Source organism: Aquarana catesbeiana, linkage group LG01 (assembly GCF_042186555.1).
Source record: "Aquarana catesbeiana isolate 2022-GZ linkage group LG01, ASM4218655v1, whole genome shotgun sequence".
NCBI lineage: Eukaryota > Metazoa > Chordata > Amphibia > Anura > Ranidae > Aquarana > Aquarana catesbeiana.
Window position 1 is genome coordinate 543078894 of NC_133324.1, and position 18082 is coordinate 543096975.

Here is an 18082-nt window from a genome sequence, read left to right on the forward strand (position 1 = left end):
TAAGAAGAATTTCAAGGTCCTGGAGTGGCCTAGCCAGTCTCCAGATCTCAACCCCATAGAAAACCTTTGGAGGGAGTTGAAAGTCCGTGTTGCCCAGAGACAGCCCCAAAACATCACTGCTCTACAGGAGATCTACATGGAGGAATGGGCCAACATACCAACAGTGTGTGACAACCTTGTGAAAACTTACAGAAAACGTTTGACCTCTGTCATTGCCAACAAAGGATACATAAAGTATTGAGATGAATTTTTGATACTGACCAAATACTTATTTTCCACCATAATTTGCAAATAAATTCTTTCAAAAATCAGACAATGTGATTGTCTGGGTTTGTTTCCACATTTTGTCTCTCATAGTTGAGATATACCTATGATGACAATTACAGGCCTCATCTTTTTAAGTGGGAGAACTTGCACAATTGGTGGCTGACTATATACTGTATTTATTGGCGTATAACACTCACTTTTTCACCATGAAAATCGGGTGCAAATAGCGTGTACGTGTTATACGCCAATACTTCAATTTTAGCTGCCTCAGAGGGGACAGGGAGGGGGGTGGGACGAGCGCTGTCAGATTACATACAGTGAGTATCTCCTGTTTACTTGGCGGCCTCTGTAATAGAAAGTCCCGTCTCCTGGGCTGCCATTGGACCACTGTTCTGTCTATCATAGGAGATTCTCACTGTATGTAATCTGTCGGCGCTCGTCCCGCCCCCCTCCCTGTCCCCTCTAGGCTTAGATGGGCATCGGTGGGGCTGCTGCACCGAGGGCAGCGGTGGGGCTGCTGCACCGAGGGCAGCGGTGGGGCTGCTGCACCGAGGGCAGCGGTGGGGCTGCTGCACCGAGGGCAGCGGTGGGGCTGCATTGATGTGGACTAATGAGGCTGAATTGATGGCACTTGTGAGGCTGCAGATGGGCATTGATCAGGCTGCATTGATAGCAATGGTGAGGCTGCAGATGGACACTGACCCTTATTTTGCTTCAAAGTTCCTTGTTAAAAATGTAAGTTTTTTTCCTGAAACTTCCCTCTTAAAATGAATGTGCGTGTTATACGCGGATAAATACGGTACTTTTTTGCCCCACTGTATAATACGAAAATCTGAATAAGGGGATATCACTGCGTGTATCTGGTATATGCTTTGGCTGAAGGCAGAAATGGAAAAGGTGTAATAGTGGCAGTACACTGTATAGTTTTGAATTTTGCCTGGAGTTGGGCTTCAAACACATTACACAATTTATTGTACAGCAAAATGTTCAAAGGGCTAAAAAAAACAACCTAGCTGGCCATTCCTAGTTTTAGAACCCATGAGCAATAATCTTTAGAATAGTTGAAGGTTTTCACCAATTACAAAAACTAGCAACAAGTGAACAATGAGCCTCGGTTCACACAAGGAACGACTAGAAGTAGCGTCCCGTTCAGTACAATGGAACCGTTCTAAATCGGAGCTACGCAAGTCGCTCCGACTTAGAAAAAGGTTCCTGTACGACTTTGGGGGCGACTTGCATAGACTTCTATACAGAAGTCGTTTTGCAAGTCGCCCTGGCAGTCGTGTGCAGGTCACCTCGGTGAGGCGACCTGCAAGTCGTGCCGCCTCTGGTGTGAACCGAGGCTAAAGATCAAAATAAACCAAAGAGCTACTATTTAGTTCTAGATGAAGAAAGAGCAGATTGGCACCACAGCCCGACATTGAATAGTGAAAATATAAAGAATTTGGGGGACTTTAAAGGTGAGAGTAAATACAAAATATGTTTAAAAATAGTTGAATATTTATTGTACATCATTAATTAAATAAAATTGATGGGTTTCAACACATCTCATGTGACAATTGATGCTTCCATTCGACATGTTTCGCTGAATTTGTTACACAGCTTCATGAGTATAAGTATCAATCTGTAATTATTTGATAATGAATACTCATACAGAAAAAATCTGGACAGCTGAATAGACTACCACAGAGGGGATATAAAGGTCCAAGGAGGAATCTTGAATTCCTAGGTGAACCACAGGTGCATGCCGAGATTTGATTTCGATGTTTCTGGATTACCCAACCCGTAAGGTATAGGGATTCACAGACTGTTTATATGTCTCTCATTCCCTGCTCACTTCCTTGCGGCTCCAACATCAAATATTTAACATATTTTGTATTTACTTGCACCTTTAAAGTCCCGCAAATTCTTTATATTTTCTTTATAAAAAGGTTAGGAGTTAAGACAGACTATTGCTTAAATGCAAATAAAAAAAAACACTAACTGTAAAGTATGGAATACCTTTCCCTCCATTGCTGAGGAATCCCTTCTCCAAAGTCTATTGAAAGTAGAACTTCAGGAGTATCATTTTACTGCAAGTGGGAGGAAACTACTGAGCACTGCAGAGGACACAGCAGATCAAACCTCCTTAGAATTTCTCTGCAGCCAAGCAGTAGGAATTATATATTTAAAAATAAATAAAAATAAATACCCAACAAATTTGGACTTGTAAGGCTAGAGTCACCAAGTCGAATCACACAAAATCTGTAGTTTAACTGAATTCCAGGAATTCAGCCACATTGTAATATATGCTGGCTTACTATGGATGGAAGTCCCCCTCATTTACTTTATAACCGACAGTTTAATGGAGCCCCACATGCTACTGGATGCTGGAAATTCTGGTCTAAGCTCCCATAGTTGCAGAGTTACTTGCAGCTGCTGCACTTCCTCCTACGCAATCATAGAATATGTAAACCCATTCACTTAATACAAAGCCTTCAGTGAATGGGCAGCAGAGGGGAGGGGTAGGGAGAGCTGCTGTTTAGAAAAGACAGCATCTCTCCTCTCAGAGCCCCAGAAGTGTGCATGCCAAAGCTACAATAAAACCGTCAGATGCAAATAAAAGACAAGTCCAGGAGGTGGCCCGCAGCTAGACGTAACCCCTAGTATACCTGCACATATTACAAAGTGGCTGAAATACTAAAGTTCACCTTTAAAGTAATAGTAAAAAGACAAGGCTAACTTAAACAGGTTAGCTATTAATCTTTTTCTTATAATTGTATACAGATTAAAACAAAAAAAAAAACAAAAAAAAAAGTGGTCCAAGTGTCCAGTGACCTTAAAAAGGTACCAGCCTATAGCCCAGGGTCTATAAATACGCAGCATATGTCCTGTACTGCATGACTAAGATACAAGGATTGCATTATTACAATTTGAGATCCACCACAGTGGGTTAACATTGATCAGGAAAATATTAGACAAACTAAAATGAACACTTTGATAACAAAGCTTAACCCCCTAACTCAGCATTGGCGTCAGTTATTTCTAATTCATTGCTTCAAACTACTATGATGTTTTAATGACTGGTACCAATGAATGGGAGAAAAATAAATGAGATACCAATACTTAAAAGGAACAAGGAATACACCCAGTAAGCACACACCCGTAAGTTTAGGGGATAAATAAATCCCAAAAAACAGGTGTAATATATTGCAGATTACATGGTGGCTGCTATAATTTTCATTTTTCACACTTCGTAAATTTTCAGCAAGAACAGAAAATACCTGTTGATCTTGCCAGAAATGTAGTCACTTTCTGTGAGCTCAGTTTCTGTAAACTACTCATGCCCAAACTCCTATATAATGAAGATGAAGTCATGCTTGATGACCAGCTTGGTGACTCAACGATGGCTTCATCTACAGCTAGTGGAGTGAATGTAGAACCACACTAAAAAAAGAGGTAGTGTGATATACGCAGGATTAGCAAGTGCAAAAAAGCCTAAACAAGGCTAACGCAACCACCTTATTTAAGGGCTGGTAGGCTAAAATGATCAGTTTTTGTTTTGAGGTTTGGATAACCTTTAAAAAAGGAGAGAATGAAAGAGAAAGAAATGAACCTGCAAAAAAATTGTTAAAATCTCTGCAATAAATAGAATTTAATTTATGAGAAACAGAAATCTAGCTATGATTTCTTGCTATAATAGATTTTCTAATAAAAATGATCAATTTAACTAGTAACTTAGTAAAAAGCGTTTGTTAAAGTACAATACTTTTAAAATTTTACCTTCCATCCACATCATAAGGCCTTCTCATCCCTCGACGGTCCTGCTCATAACGTAAACGCTCCTGCTGGCGTCGCAATTCTTCTCTTTCTCTTTGGATACGCTCTTGTTCAATTCGCCTCTCCTCCTCGATTCGCATTCTCTCCCTTTCCAATCTTTCCCGCTCCATTCGCTCTCTGTCAAGTCTTTCCCTTTCAAACTGAAGTCTGACACGTTCTCTTCTTAATCTCTCTCGCTCTTCTCTTTCACGCATCATGAAAAGTCTCTCTCGTACTCTTCTATCTCTTTCCCTGTTGTCAAAAAAATACGAAATAAAAGTGAATGCTCAAAATGCTAAAGGTTACTAATAAAAATACAAATTTAAGGACAGTACACTAGGTCTGGCGAGACTCTCTACCTAAAACATTTTATGAAGGGATTTATTAAGTCTGATGATGTGTTTAGTTGTAAAATTGAGCTTGAGCTATTGAGCTCTGTTAGCGGGCATCTTTCTGCAAGAGCAAAATCAGAAAGCCTGAAAAAAGTGCATTGTATTGTTGCTTCAGTGTATGTACATGCACACATACGAATAAATGTATATTTATAGGCAAGAACACTGAGAGACATTTTTAAACTGAAGACCTGATTACTTGTATGGCCTGTACTACTCTTAGGCAATAAAGCAAAATCTGATTCTAAACACGTAACAAGGAACTTAAGTCTGCAAGTACTGGCTATAAACAAAAATACATTTACCATTTCTGTCACAAAACAAGGCTAAGGAGATTATGGAAAGCATTTAGTACAAGGTTAAAGCCTAAATAATAAATTCCTACCTAAGCTGCTAAGTAGTAATGAGTTAAAATGTATTGCTTTTGTCTTGGAAAGATCTACTGCACATATCTGTCATCACAGGTCTGAACCATGCGTTGATAGTAAAGAGGGAAGCTGGTGAGCCAAAAAGTTATTTAGCGTTCTTTGCAAGCCACATTAGTTTAACCACTTCAATACCGGGCACTTTCCCCCCCTTCCTGCCTATCAAATTGTCACTGACAATTGCGCAGTCATGCAACATTAACCAAACTAAAATTTTATAGGTTCCTTCCCACAAATAGTGCTTTCTTTTGGTGGTATTTGATCACGCTGGGGTTTTTATTTTTTACTAAACTAAAAAAGACCAAAATTTTTGGAAAAAAAAAAAAAAGAGCTTTTTCTGTGTTATAAAATTTTGTTTTCTCCTTCACCAATGAGGCGGCACTGATGGGCACCTATAGGCAGCACTGATGAGGAGCACCTGAGGGGCACCTCATCGAGGCTGCGCTGATAATCAATGTGCCGATTATCAGCGCAGACCCCCCCTCTGACAGGGAGAGCCGCCGGTCGGCTCTCTGTCAGTGCGAACCGAGGAAAGCCGTTTACCAGCACTTCCTGGTTCATGCTGCGATCAGCAGTGATTGGTCACAGCTGATCATGTTGTAAGAAGCCTCAGTCAGAGGCTCCTTACCACGATCGGAGATGCGATGTGTCAGAGTGACACACAGCACCACCGATCACTGCGGGCGCATTTTATCCTGAAAGACGTCACCGCCTGGCCACCATTTTGCTATAGGCCGGGCAGGAAGCGGCAAGAAGAAAAAAAAAAAAAAAAAAAAAAAAAAAAAAAAAAAAAAAAAGAAGAAGAAGAGCTCACATACTGAAGTTAAAAGGCAGTTAAAAAACTAGAGATTTTTTTTTTTTAGAATTACATAAACACTAGGGTTTTTAAGTGCTCTGTTATTTTGGTAAACAAGCAACTGAGTAAAACATACCTCTGCCTCTCCATTTCTCTTATCTCTCTCTCTCTCTGCCTCTGACGCTCACGCTCCCTCTGCTCTTTAATTTTTTCAAAGGATAGTATTTCTTTCTTTTCTTTGCTTCCAGATTTTCGGTCTTGACTTTTGGAACTCTAAAATAAAAATAGTAAGATTAAAACCACTGCAATTACATAAAAACCAACAAGCATCTGTCCATGCGGAAGCCTTTCTGTAAAACAAACATGACCGCAGGAAAATGCACTTTATACTATAGTGTAAAGCAGAAAGTTTTGTTTTAACTAGAATTTGAAAAAGATCATTTTAATTTGAGCAAATCACATGTAGGTTTTACATTCTTCCTGCCCCAGTGCTGGTAATCTACCTAATGTAATAGGCTTTAACTAGTGGAAATTTGGGTCCTGTGGTGACCAACACAGGCACATCCTCCACAGGGATGGTTATCACTTTGTTAAAGTAATGCTGAAGCCTGAACATTTTTACCTTAATGAATTCCTTCCTATGGTGGCATACTGAGAAGAGGAGTTGCCAGGAGCATCGGGGAAGGACCAGAGAAGTGGAGTTTCAGGACTGCTCTGTGCAATTTCACTGCACAGAGCAGAGATAAGTACAAAACGGTTATTTAACCACTTTAAGACTAGGCTTTTTGTGGAACTTTTTGTTTACATGTTTAACCACCTCATGCAAAATCACCCCAGTACTGTTTTTTTTTAGAGCTGGCAGTCAGTTTTCAAGTGATAACAACCGATGCGGCTAAACAGCCACTCGGCCGTTATCACAAGCAGCGGGAGGGGACGTCTCACCCCTCCCGCCGCTAAGCCCAGTTCTCGAACGACCAGCCGGCACATCCGTTGGGTGGCCGGAGTCCCGAAACTAAAGCCAGAATCTGCTCAGATTGGGTCTCCGATGTAGTTACCCGGAAGCGACGTAACATTGCCACTTCCAGTTTACTCGCCAGCCAAGGGCGCCAATTTAAAAAAATCCAAGGTATTCAAAAATGCAGGAAGGGTGTGGGGTCTTCTAGACCCCAGATCCCACCATAAAGAGTACCTGTCACTGCCTATTACTGTCACAAGGGTCCTTCTCAAGCTGGTCCAGGGCTGCTAGCCTTTTAGGCGTGAAAAATTTATAGTTATTTGTTATACAGACTGGAAGAACACTGAAACCGCACTTGCGCCAGAAAAGTGTTACCCTTCGGGACCATACAGGAATGAGTTATATCAATCAATATAAGGTTATTGGGTTTTTGTTTTTTTTACCAAAAAATGGTAGCAGAATACATATTGGCCTAAATTGAGTAAGAAATTAGATTTTTTACTGGATGTGTTTTAGAGCAGAAAGTAAAAAAATTTTGTTTTTCTGCAAAATCTTTCTTCGTTTCTAGCGTAAAAAATACAAACCGCAGAGGTGATCAAATACCACCTAAAGAAAGCTCTATTTGTGGGGGGGGGGGGGGGAAAGGACATCAAATTTGGGTACAGTGGGGCTGAGGTGTATATGTGCACATCGGTGGTAGGTTGTCTGAATTAAAGAGTCAATAGCAAAAAGTAATTTGGAGTTCTAAATGTTTCTATTGCTATAAGAGCAGCTATACTTTAGATATTAAAGCGTAAAAGCTCAAAACAAAAAAAAAAACAAAAACAGGTGAACGGTGTAGGAATTACAACAGTTTGTATATGTGCCTCACACTTTTTAAAAGGGACCAAAAGTAATGGGGCAGAATAACAATCATCCATCAAACTTTCACGTAATACTTGGTTGCAAATCCTTTGCAGTCAATTACAGCCTGAAGTCTGGAACGCATAGACATCACCAGACGCTGGGTTACATCCCTGGTGATGATCTGCCAGGCCTCTACTGCAACTGTCTTCAGTTCCTGCTCGTTCTTGGGGCATTTTCCCTTCAGTTTTGTCTTCAGCAAGTGAAATGCATGTTCAATCAGATTCAGGTCAGGTGATTGACTTGGCCATTGCATAACATTCCACTTCTTTCCCTTAAACTCTTTGGTTGCTTTCGCAGTATGCTTCGGGTCATTGTCCATCTGCACTGTGAAGCGCCGTTCAAAGAGTTCTGAAGCATTTAGCTGAATATTAGCAGATATTGCCCGAAACACTTCAGAATTCATCCTGCTGCTTTTGTCAGCAGTCACATCAATACAAGAGAACCAGTTCCATTGTCAGCCATACATACCCACGCCATGACACCATCACCACCATGCTTCACTGATTAGGTGGTATGCTTTGGATCATGAGCAGTTCCTTTCCTTCTCCATACTCTTCTCATCACTCTGGTACAAGTTGATCTTGGTCTCATCTGTCCATAGGATGTTGTTCCAGAACTGTGAAGGCTTTTTTAGATGTTGTTTGGCAAACTCTAATCTGGTCTTCCTGTTTGAGGCTTACCAATGGTTGACATCTTATGGTGAACCCTCTGTATTCACTCTGGTGAAGTCTTCTCTTGATTGTTGACTGACACACATACACCTACCTCCTGGAGAGTGTTCTTGATCTGGCCAACTGTTGAAGGGTGTTTTCTTCAACAGGGAAAGAATTCTTCGGTCATCTACCACAGTTTTCCATGGTCTGCCGGGTCTTTTGGTGTTGCTGAGCTCACCGGTGCGTTCTCTCTCTTTAAGGATGCTCTAAACAGTTGATTTGGCCACACCTAATGTTTTTGCTATCTCTCTGATGAGTTTGTTTTGTTTTTTCAGCCTAATGATGGCTTTATTCACTGATTGTGACAGCTCTTTGGATCTCATATTGAGAGTTGACAACAGATTCCAAATGCAAATAGCACACTTGAAATGAACTCTGGACCTTTTCTCTGCTCCTTGTAAATGGGATGAGGGAATAACACACCTGGCCATGGAGCAGCTGAGCAGCAAATTGTCGAATTACTTTTGGTCCCTTAAAAAGTGGGAGGCACATATACAAACTGTTGTAATTCCTACACCGTTCACCTGATTTGGATGTAAATACCCTCAAATTAAAGCTGAAAGTCTGCAGTTAAAGCTCATCTTGTTCGTTTCATTTCAAATCCATTGTGGTGGTGTATAGAGCCAAAAAGATTAGAAATGTGTCGATGTCCAAATATTTATGGACCTGACTGTATATCTGCAAGAAAAAAAAAAAAAAAAAAAAAAAAAAAAAACAGTGCCATCCTGCAACAGTAAGGTCTCTTCCAAGCCAAAGTTTTCTAGCAGAAAGGTGTTTGCAGATGTGCTACAAATCTCATAGCTACTGCTTTGGATAGCATAAGTTTCAAAAGCTTTCAAAACCCTTTACATATACATACCCTTTCCTTTGAGTCAGATGTTTTCACACTGATTACAGGCTCTCCCTTTGACTTATCCATAACAACGGTCCTTTCAGTTCCTCTACTCCCTAAAATATTAAGCGTAGACATTAGAGAAACTGAAATTGTCATTGTAAACATAAGGTGAAGTTTGCCAGTGTAGAGGGGGAAAAAAAAAAAAAAAAAAAAAACACTTTACTGAATATTTCAGGCTTAAAAAACGCTTGCAACTACATGCTACTATTGTTGTCCTTATTTGTCTGTTAATTGACCAACACTGTTGTGCTTCATACAGTCTTTCAATATTTTTATCAAAAATTTCCTTTAAAAAAAAAAAAAAAAAAAAAGTTTAACAGAAAGGTTGGTGACTGCCGCAAATTAGAAAGCGAAGGCAAGTGTCCTTGAGATTAAGGCAAGGAAATCCCCTTGATGTAAGGAGGCCATCACAACGTACACCTTTACTGTTCCCAAAAAACCAAACACACACACCTGTATTCATCGGATTCTAAACCGAACAACTTTGCACACCTTAAACAGGTTGGAATAGAAACCCCTGAAGGTTTTCGAGGATCGATTTGGAACAATTCTGATTGGCGCTAGAACTGAAAGTTTAAAAAAAAAAGGCAAAAAAAAAAAACTTGTTTTAGCATTGGAGATTGTGGAGAGGGATCAGAACACCTGTTCGTTTTTATTGCCGCCTGTGCCCCCGTTAGGAAGATCTACCCTATTTGTAAAGTTTACCATTACCATTGAAAGTGGAAGTGGAAGAAAAACCCAAACTTTGGGTTGTCCCCAGAAAAGGAGTTCTGTTGGCCTAGGGCAGTGATGGCGAACCATGATGTCCACAGAGGCCAAAAGGAAGCAATGACAGACTTGCCAGATTCCATATAGGATTTTTAAATTAGAGGGAACCTGAGAATCTTCAGATAGAGAATTGAGGGAATACCTCCCTTTGCCTTGGGAACGGTAAACAGGTTGGGGTAGAACCCCTGAAACCTTCCAATTTCTGGAATTGACAATTGGCAATTACCCCGTTGCACAGGGAGCAGTGTGATTTGTCTGCTTCTGTAGGTAGGGCAGCAAGTTTGACAACATGAAGTTAGGACGAGGCAAGGACCGGAGCTCTATCCTGTAGCCCCAGGAGACAACCCAGTCTGAAATGTCCTGTGCCCAGACAACTGTGAAGGCTGACAAGTGGCCCCCTACTCTGTCAAGTGGAGGCACCCCCTCATAGTGAGAAGGGCTTGTTCCCAGACTTGGCAGGCTTTGACATCCAGGTCTTACAGAGGAAAGGGTGAGCCGGACTTTGGTCTTTAAATCTTACCCACCTGTGTGACTTCCTCAGTGTCCAAGTAGTCAAATTTGTCTCAATTAGAAGGCATTTATAGAAGATGCTTTTTGCAGGGTCTGCAGATCTTCCAACACGAAAGCCAAAAGAATCCTTGGCAATTGTACAGAAAGGAGATGCATCCTAAAAATTTACCAAAGTGCATCCGTTGACCAGTCAAGGCAGTAGCCAAGCGTGCCAATTGATTAAGGGCAAACAAGTCAATAAGAATAAACCCAGGGTTCTCAGGCAATGCCATTTAACCACACAGCTAAAGTCTGACAGACTGGCACTGTAGCAAAAACAGGTTACACAGCAGGACCAGTCAGAGACAAAAGTGCCTTAATCACTTCTGGATCGGCCAGTGTGTGTATACATACATACATACATACATATATATATATAACTTTGACGTTAAATACCAGGGTCATAGCAGATCTCTGCCATATCCCAGTATATTTTTTTAAACAGCGTGCGGTCCACTTTAACATAAAAGTATAAAAGTGGTCTCAGTGGCGGATTTGCTGCGAGAGCACCTATGGGCGGCGGGAGAGGTGCCCCCCCCCCCTTTTCGGTTGTCTCCTCCGCTTACCATCCGTTTGTAGTGGCAGAAATGATCAGATCCCCAGGATGGATGGGCAGGAAGTCGAGTGAGGACAAGATGGCCCCCACTCGACTCTATGCCTTTGGAGAACCGCAGCAACGTCAAACGTTACTTCCACTCTGCGGCCTTAAAGGCCCTTTTTTATTGAAAAAAAAAACAAAAAAAAAACTGAAAGTGCAAATGTGAGATCTGAGGTCTTTTTGACCCCAGATCTCACATTAAAGAGGCCCTGTCCTGCTTATTTCTATTACAAGGGATGTTTACATTCCAAGTAAAAGGAATAAAAGTGATCAAAAAAAAAAAAATTAACATTTTTTAAAGTGACAGTGTAAAAAGGGCAGTTGGTTTTGCACAGAGCAGCCCAGATCCTCCTCTTCTCAGGTCCCTCTTTGCTGCTCCTAGCCCCTCCCTCCTTTCGAGTGCCCCCACAGTCAGCAGCTTCCTATGGGGGCACTGGAGCCGAGTCACAGCTCCGTGTGTCCATTCAGACAGAGCCCCGACCCCTCTTTCCCGATAGGCTGACTGACTGCCTCCGGAGCCAATGGCGACGCTGCTGTGTCTCAGCCAATCAGGAGGAGGAGTGTCCCTGGCGGCTTAGACATTCGTGGACATCGCTAGAGAGAGATGGGGCTCAGGTAAGTAATTAGGGGGTGCTGGAGAGGCTGCTGTACACAAAAGGTTTATCTTAATGCATAGAATGCATTAGGATAAAAAACCTTCTGCCTTCACAACTCCTTTAAAAAGAGGAACTTCACCTGAGCTGCCTAAAACTTTATTTCTAGTCCTTTAAAGTTGTTCCTGTATGAAGGAAAATATAACTACTAGTTCATGAAGTCTAGCGTTGTACTTTCAGCCCAAGGATGATCTTCCTTCCTCTGCCATCTTGGACATATATACCATGCATGCGCAGAAATTGACTCTGCTAGGTCTACAGGTCTAGGCTGAGCCACGCAACATGTTCGCACATGTGCAGGAAATATGCCCAAGATGGATCTAGGAGCTATTGTACAGGAACGTACACCCTTAGGAGAGTGATAACTGAGGCATCTTTAAAGAACCCAGAATAAAATGCATTGACCTGGCTAAAGGTCAAGCTGCTCCACAGCCAGACACAAGTGTACTAGCTAAGGATAGAAATAGTATCCTTTAGAGAACATAAAAGCCTTTGTTGAAGAATAAGAGTTGTACTCTAGGAGAAGCAGAGGGAGTCCATTTACATCCCCTACGATCTGATGCCTCTAACAGGGCAGTCCTCCCATAAAATCAGACACAGTCACTAAGAACGTACCTCTGTAAAAACAGGACGACAGGGTTAAATGCAGCAGGACATCGACTGAATTTGGTAGTGGCTAAAACTCCTGCAACGTCAAAGGGAACTTGGACAGTGGCTATATATCCCATCGCAGGCAGCAGCCAAAGAGGGCACAGCCTCAGCACACAATAGTTCATACCTAAGGGACTGGAATGGCAGCAACCTGAACTCCCAAATAGGGCCACAGGCTTGACTCACCATGGCATCTTGCGATTCCAGCAGCTGAGGAAAGTTAGGGCAAAGTCCCCACTAGCTCTTCCCCTTCTCGGTGGGCATATTCCACAAAGGGATAGTCAGGGACAGGGTCACATCAGGCGGCAGTGCCACAGCCCTGGATCTGTATTTAAACCCTACAACTACCTTGGCGTCTTGCACTATGTGCCTAAACGAGTACCCACATTACATCCAGTGGCAGGGTGTGGGCATGGTCCCTCAAAATGCAGCCAAGAAGTCAATCGATCCAGAAAGCTGCAGGCACCAATAAACTTGATAGAAGATTCACAACGCAAACATTAGCAAATAAAAAATAGAATTTTTATAACAGCTTAGTTCTAAAATCCTTTTCTTTGAAGTACATCACGGGACACAGAGCCATAGTAATTACTATGTGGTTATAGGCCACCTTCAGGTGATGGACACTGGCACACCCTAAACAGGAAGTTGCCTCCCTATATAACCCCTCCCACTACCGGGAGCACCTCAGTTTTTGTAGCAAAGCAATACAAGTGTATACCAGAAAGAGGGGAGGGACCTCTGTGTCCGTGATGTACTTCAAAAGAAAAGGATTTTTACAGGTAAGCGGTTATAAAAATCCAATTTTCTTAAATCGTACATCACGGGACACAGAGCCATAGTAATTACTATGAGGGAGACAATAGAATTAGGGCAACATGAGACTAGAGGAGTTATACTGCTGCCTGCAGCATACGCCCAAGGCGATATCCTCATGCCTTTTTACGTTCACCTGATAAAATTTGTTAAACATATGGACTAAAGACCAAGTTGAGGCCTTGCAGATTTGAACCATGGTGATGCACCCCCACGAAGCACTAACAGTCCTAGTGGAGTGCCCTTTTGATTTGAGAGGGTGAAATCCTCCTCTTTAAACCATAAACCTGAACAGTTACTTGCTGAATCCATTTAGAAATAGATTTCGATGGTGCCTGTCCTCTTTAAGGACCTTCAGGTAACACAAACAAAACATCCGTTTTTCAAATCTGAACAATCGCCTTGAAGTAGACCTTGACTGTTCTCACCACATCAAGAGAATGTATTGATTCTTCTTCCATAGAACAGGGTTCTGGAAAAAAAATGAAGGTAGAACATCCTGGTTTAGATAAAACCTGACACTACCATCGGTAGAAAGTTAGGATGAGGACAATACTACCTTATCCTTGTGAACAACAATATGGCTCTTTACAAGAAAGAGCAGCCAACTCTGATACCCTTCTTGCAGAGGATATGGTTACCAGAAAAACTAGTTTCCTTGTCAAAAGGACCGAGGGAATATGTTGTATCGGCTCAAAGGCCGTTTTTGTAAAGCCGACAGAACTAAAATTCAAGTCCCAAGGGTTCAGGGGTGACCTAACCGGGGGATTAAGCCGCGTTACCCCCTGAAAAAAACTACGAACCAAAGAATGCGAAGCAAGTGGTCGTTGAAACAATACAGATAAGGCTAAGACTTGGTCTTTGAAAGTACTCAAGGCCAGCTTAATTTCTAACCCCATCTGCAGAAAGTCAAGGATTCTACCTATGACATACCTCCTGCGATGCCAACCCCTGGATTCAACCCAGGAGACATATGCCTTCCAGACTCTATAATATGCGATTCTGGAGGCCGGCTTCCTTGCTTTAACCAAGGTAGATACCACTGAACTTGACAGCCCACGTTTCTTCAGAATGTGGGACTCAATAGCCAAACCGTTAAATTTAGGGTTTGTAAGGTAGGATGTAATACCGGACCTTGCGAGAGAAGGTCTGGACGTGGTGGTAGGGTCCATGGGACCCCTACTGCCATCCTTATGATCTCTGCATACCAAGATCTCACAGGAATCACTGACTTCCCTTCCTGCTTGATCCTGCGAAGAAGTCATGGATGCAGGCAGAATAGGAGAGAATGCATAAATCAGTGAGAACTGATTCCACGGGAATACATGCTAGCGGATCCTTTGTTCTTGACAAAAAGTTATTGATTTCTTTGTTGAACCTGGACGCAAACAGATCAATGTCTGGGATCCCCCATCTTTGACATATTGACAGGAAGATATCGGGGTGAAGGAACCATTCTCTTGGGAACTGCTGGCAACTCAAGTAGTCCGCCTTACAATTTTCTATTCCTAGAATGAAGACTGCCGATAGGATATGATTCACCTCTCTCTGGGCCGCATAACTTCTTGTGCCCCCTTGGTGATTGATATGGCATTGTTGGATTGGATCCTGGCAGGACAATTCCGTAAACTGAACGTTCAGGCCCTCGGGACCAAGTGCTCTGCCCGAATCTCTAGAACGTTAATGGGAAAGGCCATTTCTGATCTGGGCCACTTCTCTTGGACAGTTGCCTCTTCCAGGACTGCTCCCCAACCCAAAAAAAGGTTGGCAAATGTTGTTCCGACATCCCAGGTAACGGAAGGATTTTCTCCTTTGCAGATTTTTGGTCATTAACCATAAACTGAGGCTCTGGCGCACCTTTGGAGTCAGACACATAGGGAAATCTAGAGATTGAACCCTTTTGTTCCAAGCCGATAGGATACTGTTTTGCAGCAGTCTTGAATGAAACTGAGCATAAGGAACGGCCTCGAATGAAGCCACCATCTTTCCCAACAACCTCATGCAAAGCTGAATAGAAGAATTCATCTTGCTTCGACCACCTGAATCAGTTCCTTTATGGCGCTGATCTTTGCCTGGGGCAAGAATACCCTTTTCTAGGTATATTTATGGTTAGACCCAAGTATTTTAGCCGCCTTCATGGTTTTAAAGGAAGATTTCTCTAGGTTGAGAAACCAACCTAGGTATTACAGGTAGTTGAATGTGGTGACCATACTTTGGTCTAAGCAGGCTACCGATTGGTCTATCAAGAGCAGATCGTCTAGGTAAACTATAATCGTTATACCTTGGGCCCTTAATCTGAGGAGGGACCAGAACCTTTGTAAACAATCAAGGTGCAGTAGCTAGACCGAAAAGCAGAGCTACACACTGAAAATGAAGATTTTCTACCTTGAAAAGTAGATATTGCTGGTGAGCAGGGAAATAGGCACATGAAGTAAAGCATCTTTGATGTCGATTGATGCCAGAAGTTCTCCTCCTTTAAGGATAGAGACAACTGATTGGATTGAATCCATGCGAAAAAAGAGAGCGGATTTTCAGGAATCTAATTCGATTTTCGAGATCCAGAATGTCCATTCGGTTTTGGCACCGTAAAAAAAGGTTTGAACCAAACCCCAACCCCCTGCTCTTACATGGGGCCCACCATGATCACTTTTTGCCAAAAGATGGTCCAATGCTTGAAAGACAGACTTTTTCTGGATCCTTAGGAACGAGAAAACGAGGAGACGGAAACTCTTGGAACTCCAGTTTGTACCCTGGAGCTATTGAGGAAGTCCCCCATCTGTCTCAACACTCTTCCTACCAGACCCTTGAGAACTGCAGAAGTATTCACCCTACTCGAGCAAGCGGGGGCGCCTCCTCATTAGGAGGCTTTAGTATTTTGTAGGTTTCCTCCCCCAAGCCTTCTTTTGTCCCTGGGGTTGACCCCGAGGATTACCTTTTGAACTTGATTGCGGAGGCAATCGTGACTGCCTGGAGGCTGATGCCCCTGGGAGAAGGAGCTTGTTAAAACGAAAAACATTTACTCCTTTTCTTAAATGGCAAAGGGGTACTTTTCCCATTAGAATTTCTTTGGATGTATTACCCAAATCATCCCCAAACAGCCGTTTAATCGCAAAAAGGAAGACTAGCCAGGAGCTTTTTGCATTGCGCTTAGCGAAGGGCGCAAGGCCTGAAGGATAGAATCTCTCATAGCAACTATTGCAAACATAAAGCTGCTAGTAGGTTGCCAGATCCTGGGCCTGCTGAACATGATAACCTTGAGCACCTGTTTAAACTGGTCTCAGCGATTAACCAATTACTATCAGCACAGGCTGAGACACTCAACCTGCCAGAGAAAAAAAGTGTTTTTTTTAATTGGAATTCCAACTTTTTAACCGTTGGATCCCTAAGCATTTGAGCATTGTCTACCGGGCAAGTCAAACTTTTATTCACAGAGGATATAGCAGCGTTAATTGCTTTTAGTGAATTTTTTCCTCCATAAGATAAAGTGTGAAAAACTTTTTAGGAGGGGAAAAATACTTATCTGAGTGATCCCACTCAGATACAAAAAAGCTTTTTCAGCAATGAATGGACAGGAGAGGCATGCACAGCTTGAGGAGGTTTTAGCGAACCCACTCAGTTAAGGGTACATAAATGTGGAGAGGACCATTCCGTAAGAAATCGCACCATCAATCTTACAGAATGTGAAGCTGATTCTTCCCCCCCCCCCTCCCGCATAGAAGGAGTCATCAGGCTCTTCACGGTCCCGAGGGAATGGAATTCATCTTCTCCCGCCCCCAGTTCCTCAGTTTGGGGGGCCTGGGTAATGGAATAGAACCTGTCGCATTTTGTCCCACACTGGGATGCAAATTAAAGCCGCTAACCGTTTTTCCAATCCTATCATGGCTATATTACTAAAAAGACCTTTTTAGTAATATAGACAGGGGCTGCAGTGTTGAAAACAGTTGCAAACATTTCATGGCCCCGATGCTCACTCTGACCAGCCACCCCCTCTCAGGGGAGCATACCATTGTAGAGATGAGTAGACTTTCCAGAGGTTGAGGGAGACCCTTTTAGCCCTTTTTTGGGGGTGTTTCTACCCCCACTTCTGACCTTAGCCCGAAACACAAAGGCAGAGGTACTACCAGAAGAAATTGCATCCACTGCTTGAGCAATAGTCCAGCCACTGCTATTAACGCTCAGCCTGATGCTATTAGTAAATGTGTCAGGGAATGCCTGTGTCACCAACCTCTCACATGCCCCTTTTTGCTATTGTATCCCTCCAACATCCGCAGTCAGCAAAAATGGAGCTTTTAAACATACGCCCGTGCTGGACGTTGGAATATGCCAACACAGCGCTAAGCCCCGCCCCTTCCATCACATTGCGCACCCCCCTCTCTTTTCATAAGAGGGTTTTCTCGCGTGACCGCAGGCCTCCGATCCAGCGGGATCAGCACACGTGTGTGTGTGAGAAAATGTGTGTGTGTGGGTTTGAGGAGGAGGAGACCTGTAACAAGCCGCCGTGCAGGGGCGGTGAAAAAAGACAGAGCGGCATCACCGATAGTTTTTGGCTTCCCCCTATGCAGGAAGAGGGGGAGAACTTTGTCCAGGTGGGGGGTGATTCGTGGAAGAAAATCCCCCCCAATCTTACCAGATGTGTGAGCTGATCGCCGGAGGGAAGCCTGCTGCTTCTGTGACACAGCGTGATGTTTGAGGAAAGCATGACAATGTACGTGTTCTACACAGCCCCCAGTAGTGACTCTTAGGCATGACATTTACTTTTCTTAGAGACATTTCATAAGAAAATTAAAAAATTCCTTAGAAACCTCCACTAACATTTCCCACCGCAGGGTTTTCTGTGGTAAAAAACAACAATCTTTACCTCTCACAGTGGGCTCTGTTACAAAACCTTCAGGAACTGGGG

At 42.8% G+C, this 18082-nt stretch overlaps 1 protein-coding gene across 2 annotated transcripts in view; it reads right to left on the reverse strand.

Moving 5' to 3' along the window:
* LOC141105239 (scaffold attachment factor B2-like) overlaps window positions 1-18082 on the reverse strand; it is a 140517-nt gene that overhangs the window by 36580 nt on the left and 85855 nt on the right. For both annotated transcript variants that reach the window (XM_073595136.1, XM_073595129.1), the window contains exons 11-13: window positions 9112-9200; window positions 5815-5951; window positions 4030-4317 (exon numbers count right to left, since the gene is read on the reverse strand). In XM_073595136.1, the coding sequence (XP_073451237.1) occupies window positions 4030-4317; window positions 5815-5951; window positions 9112-9200 (514 nt within the window). The remainder of the gene's footprint in view (window positions 1-4029; window positions 4318-5814; window positions 5952-9111; window positions 9201-18082) is intronic.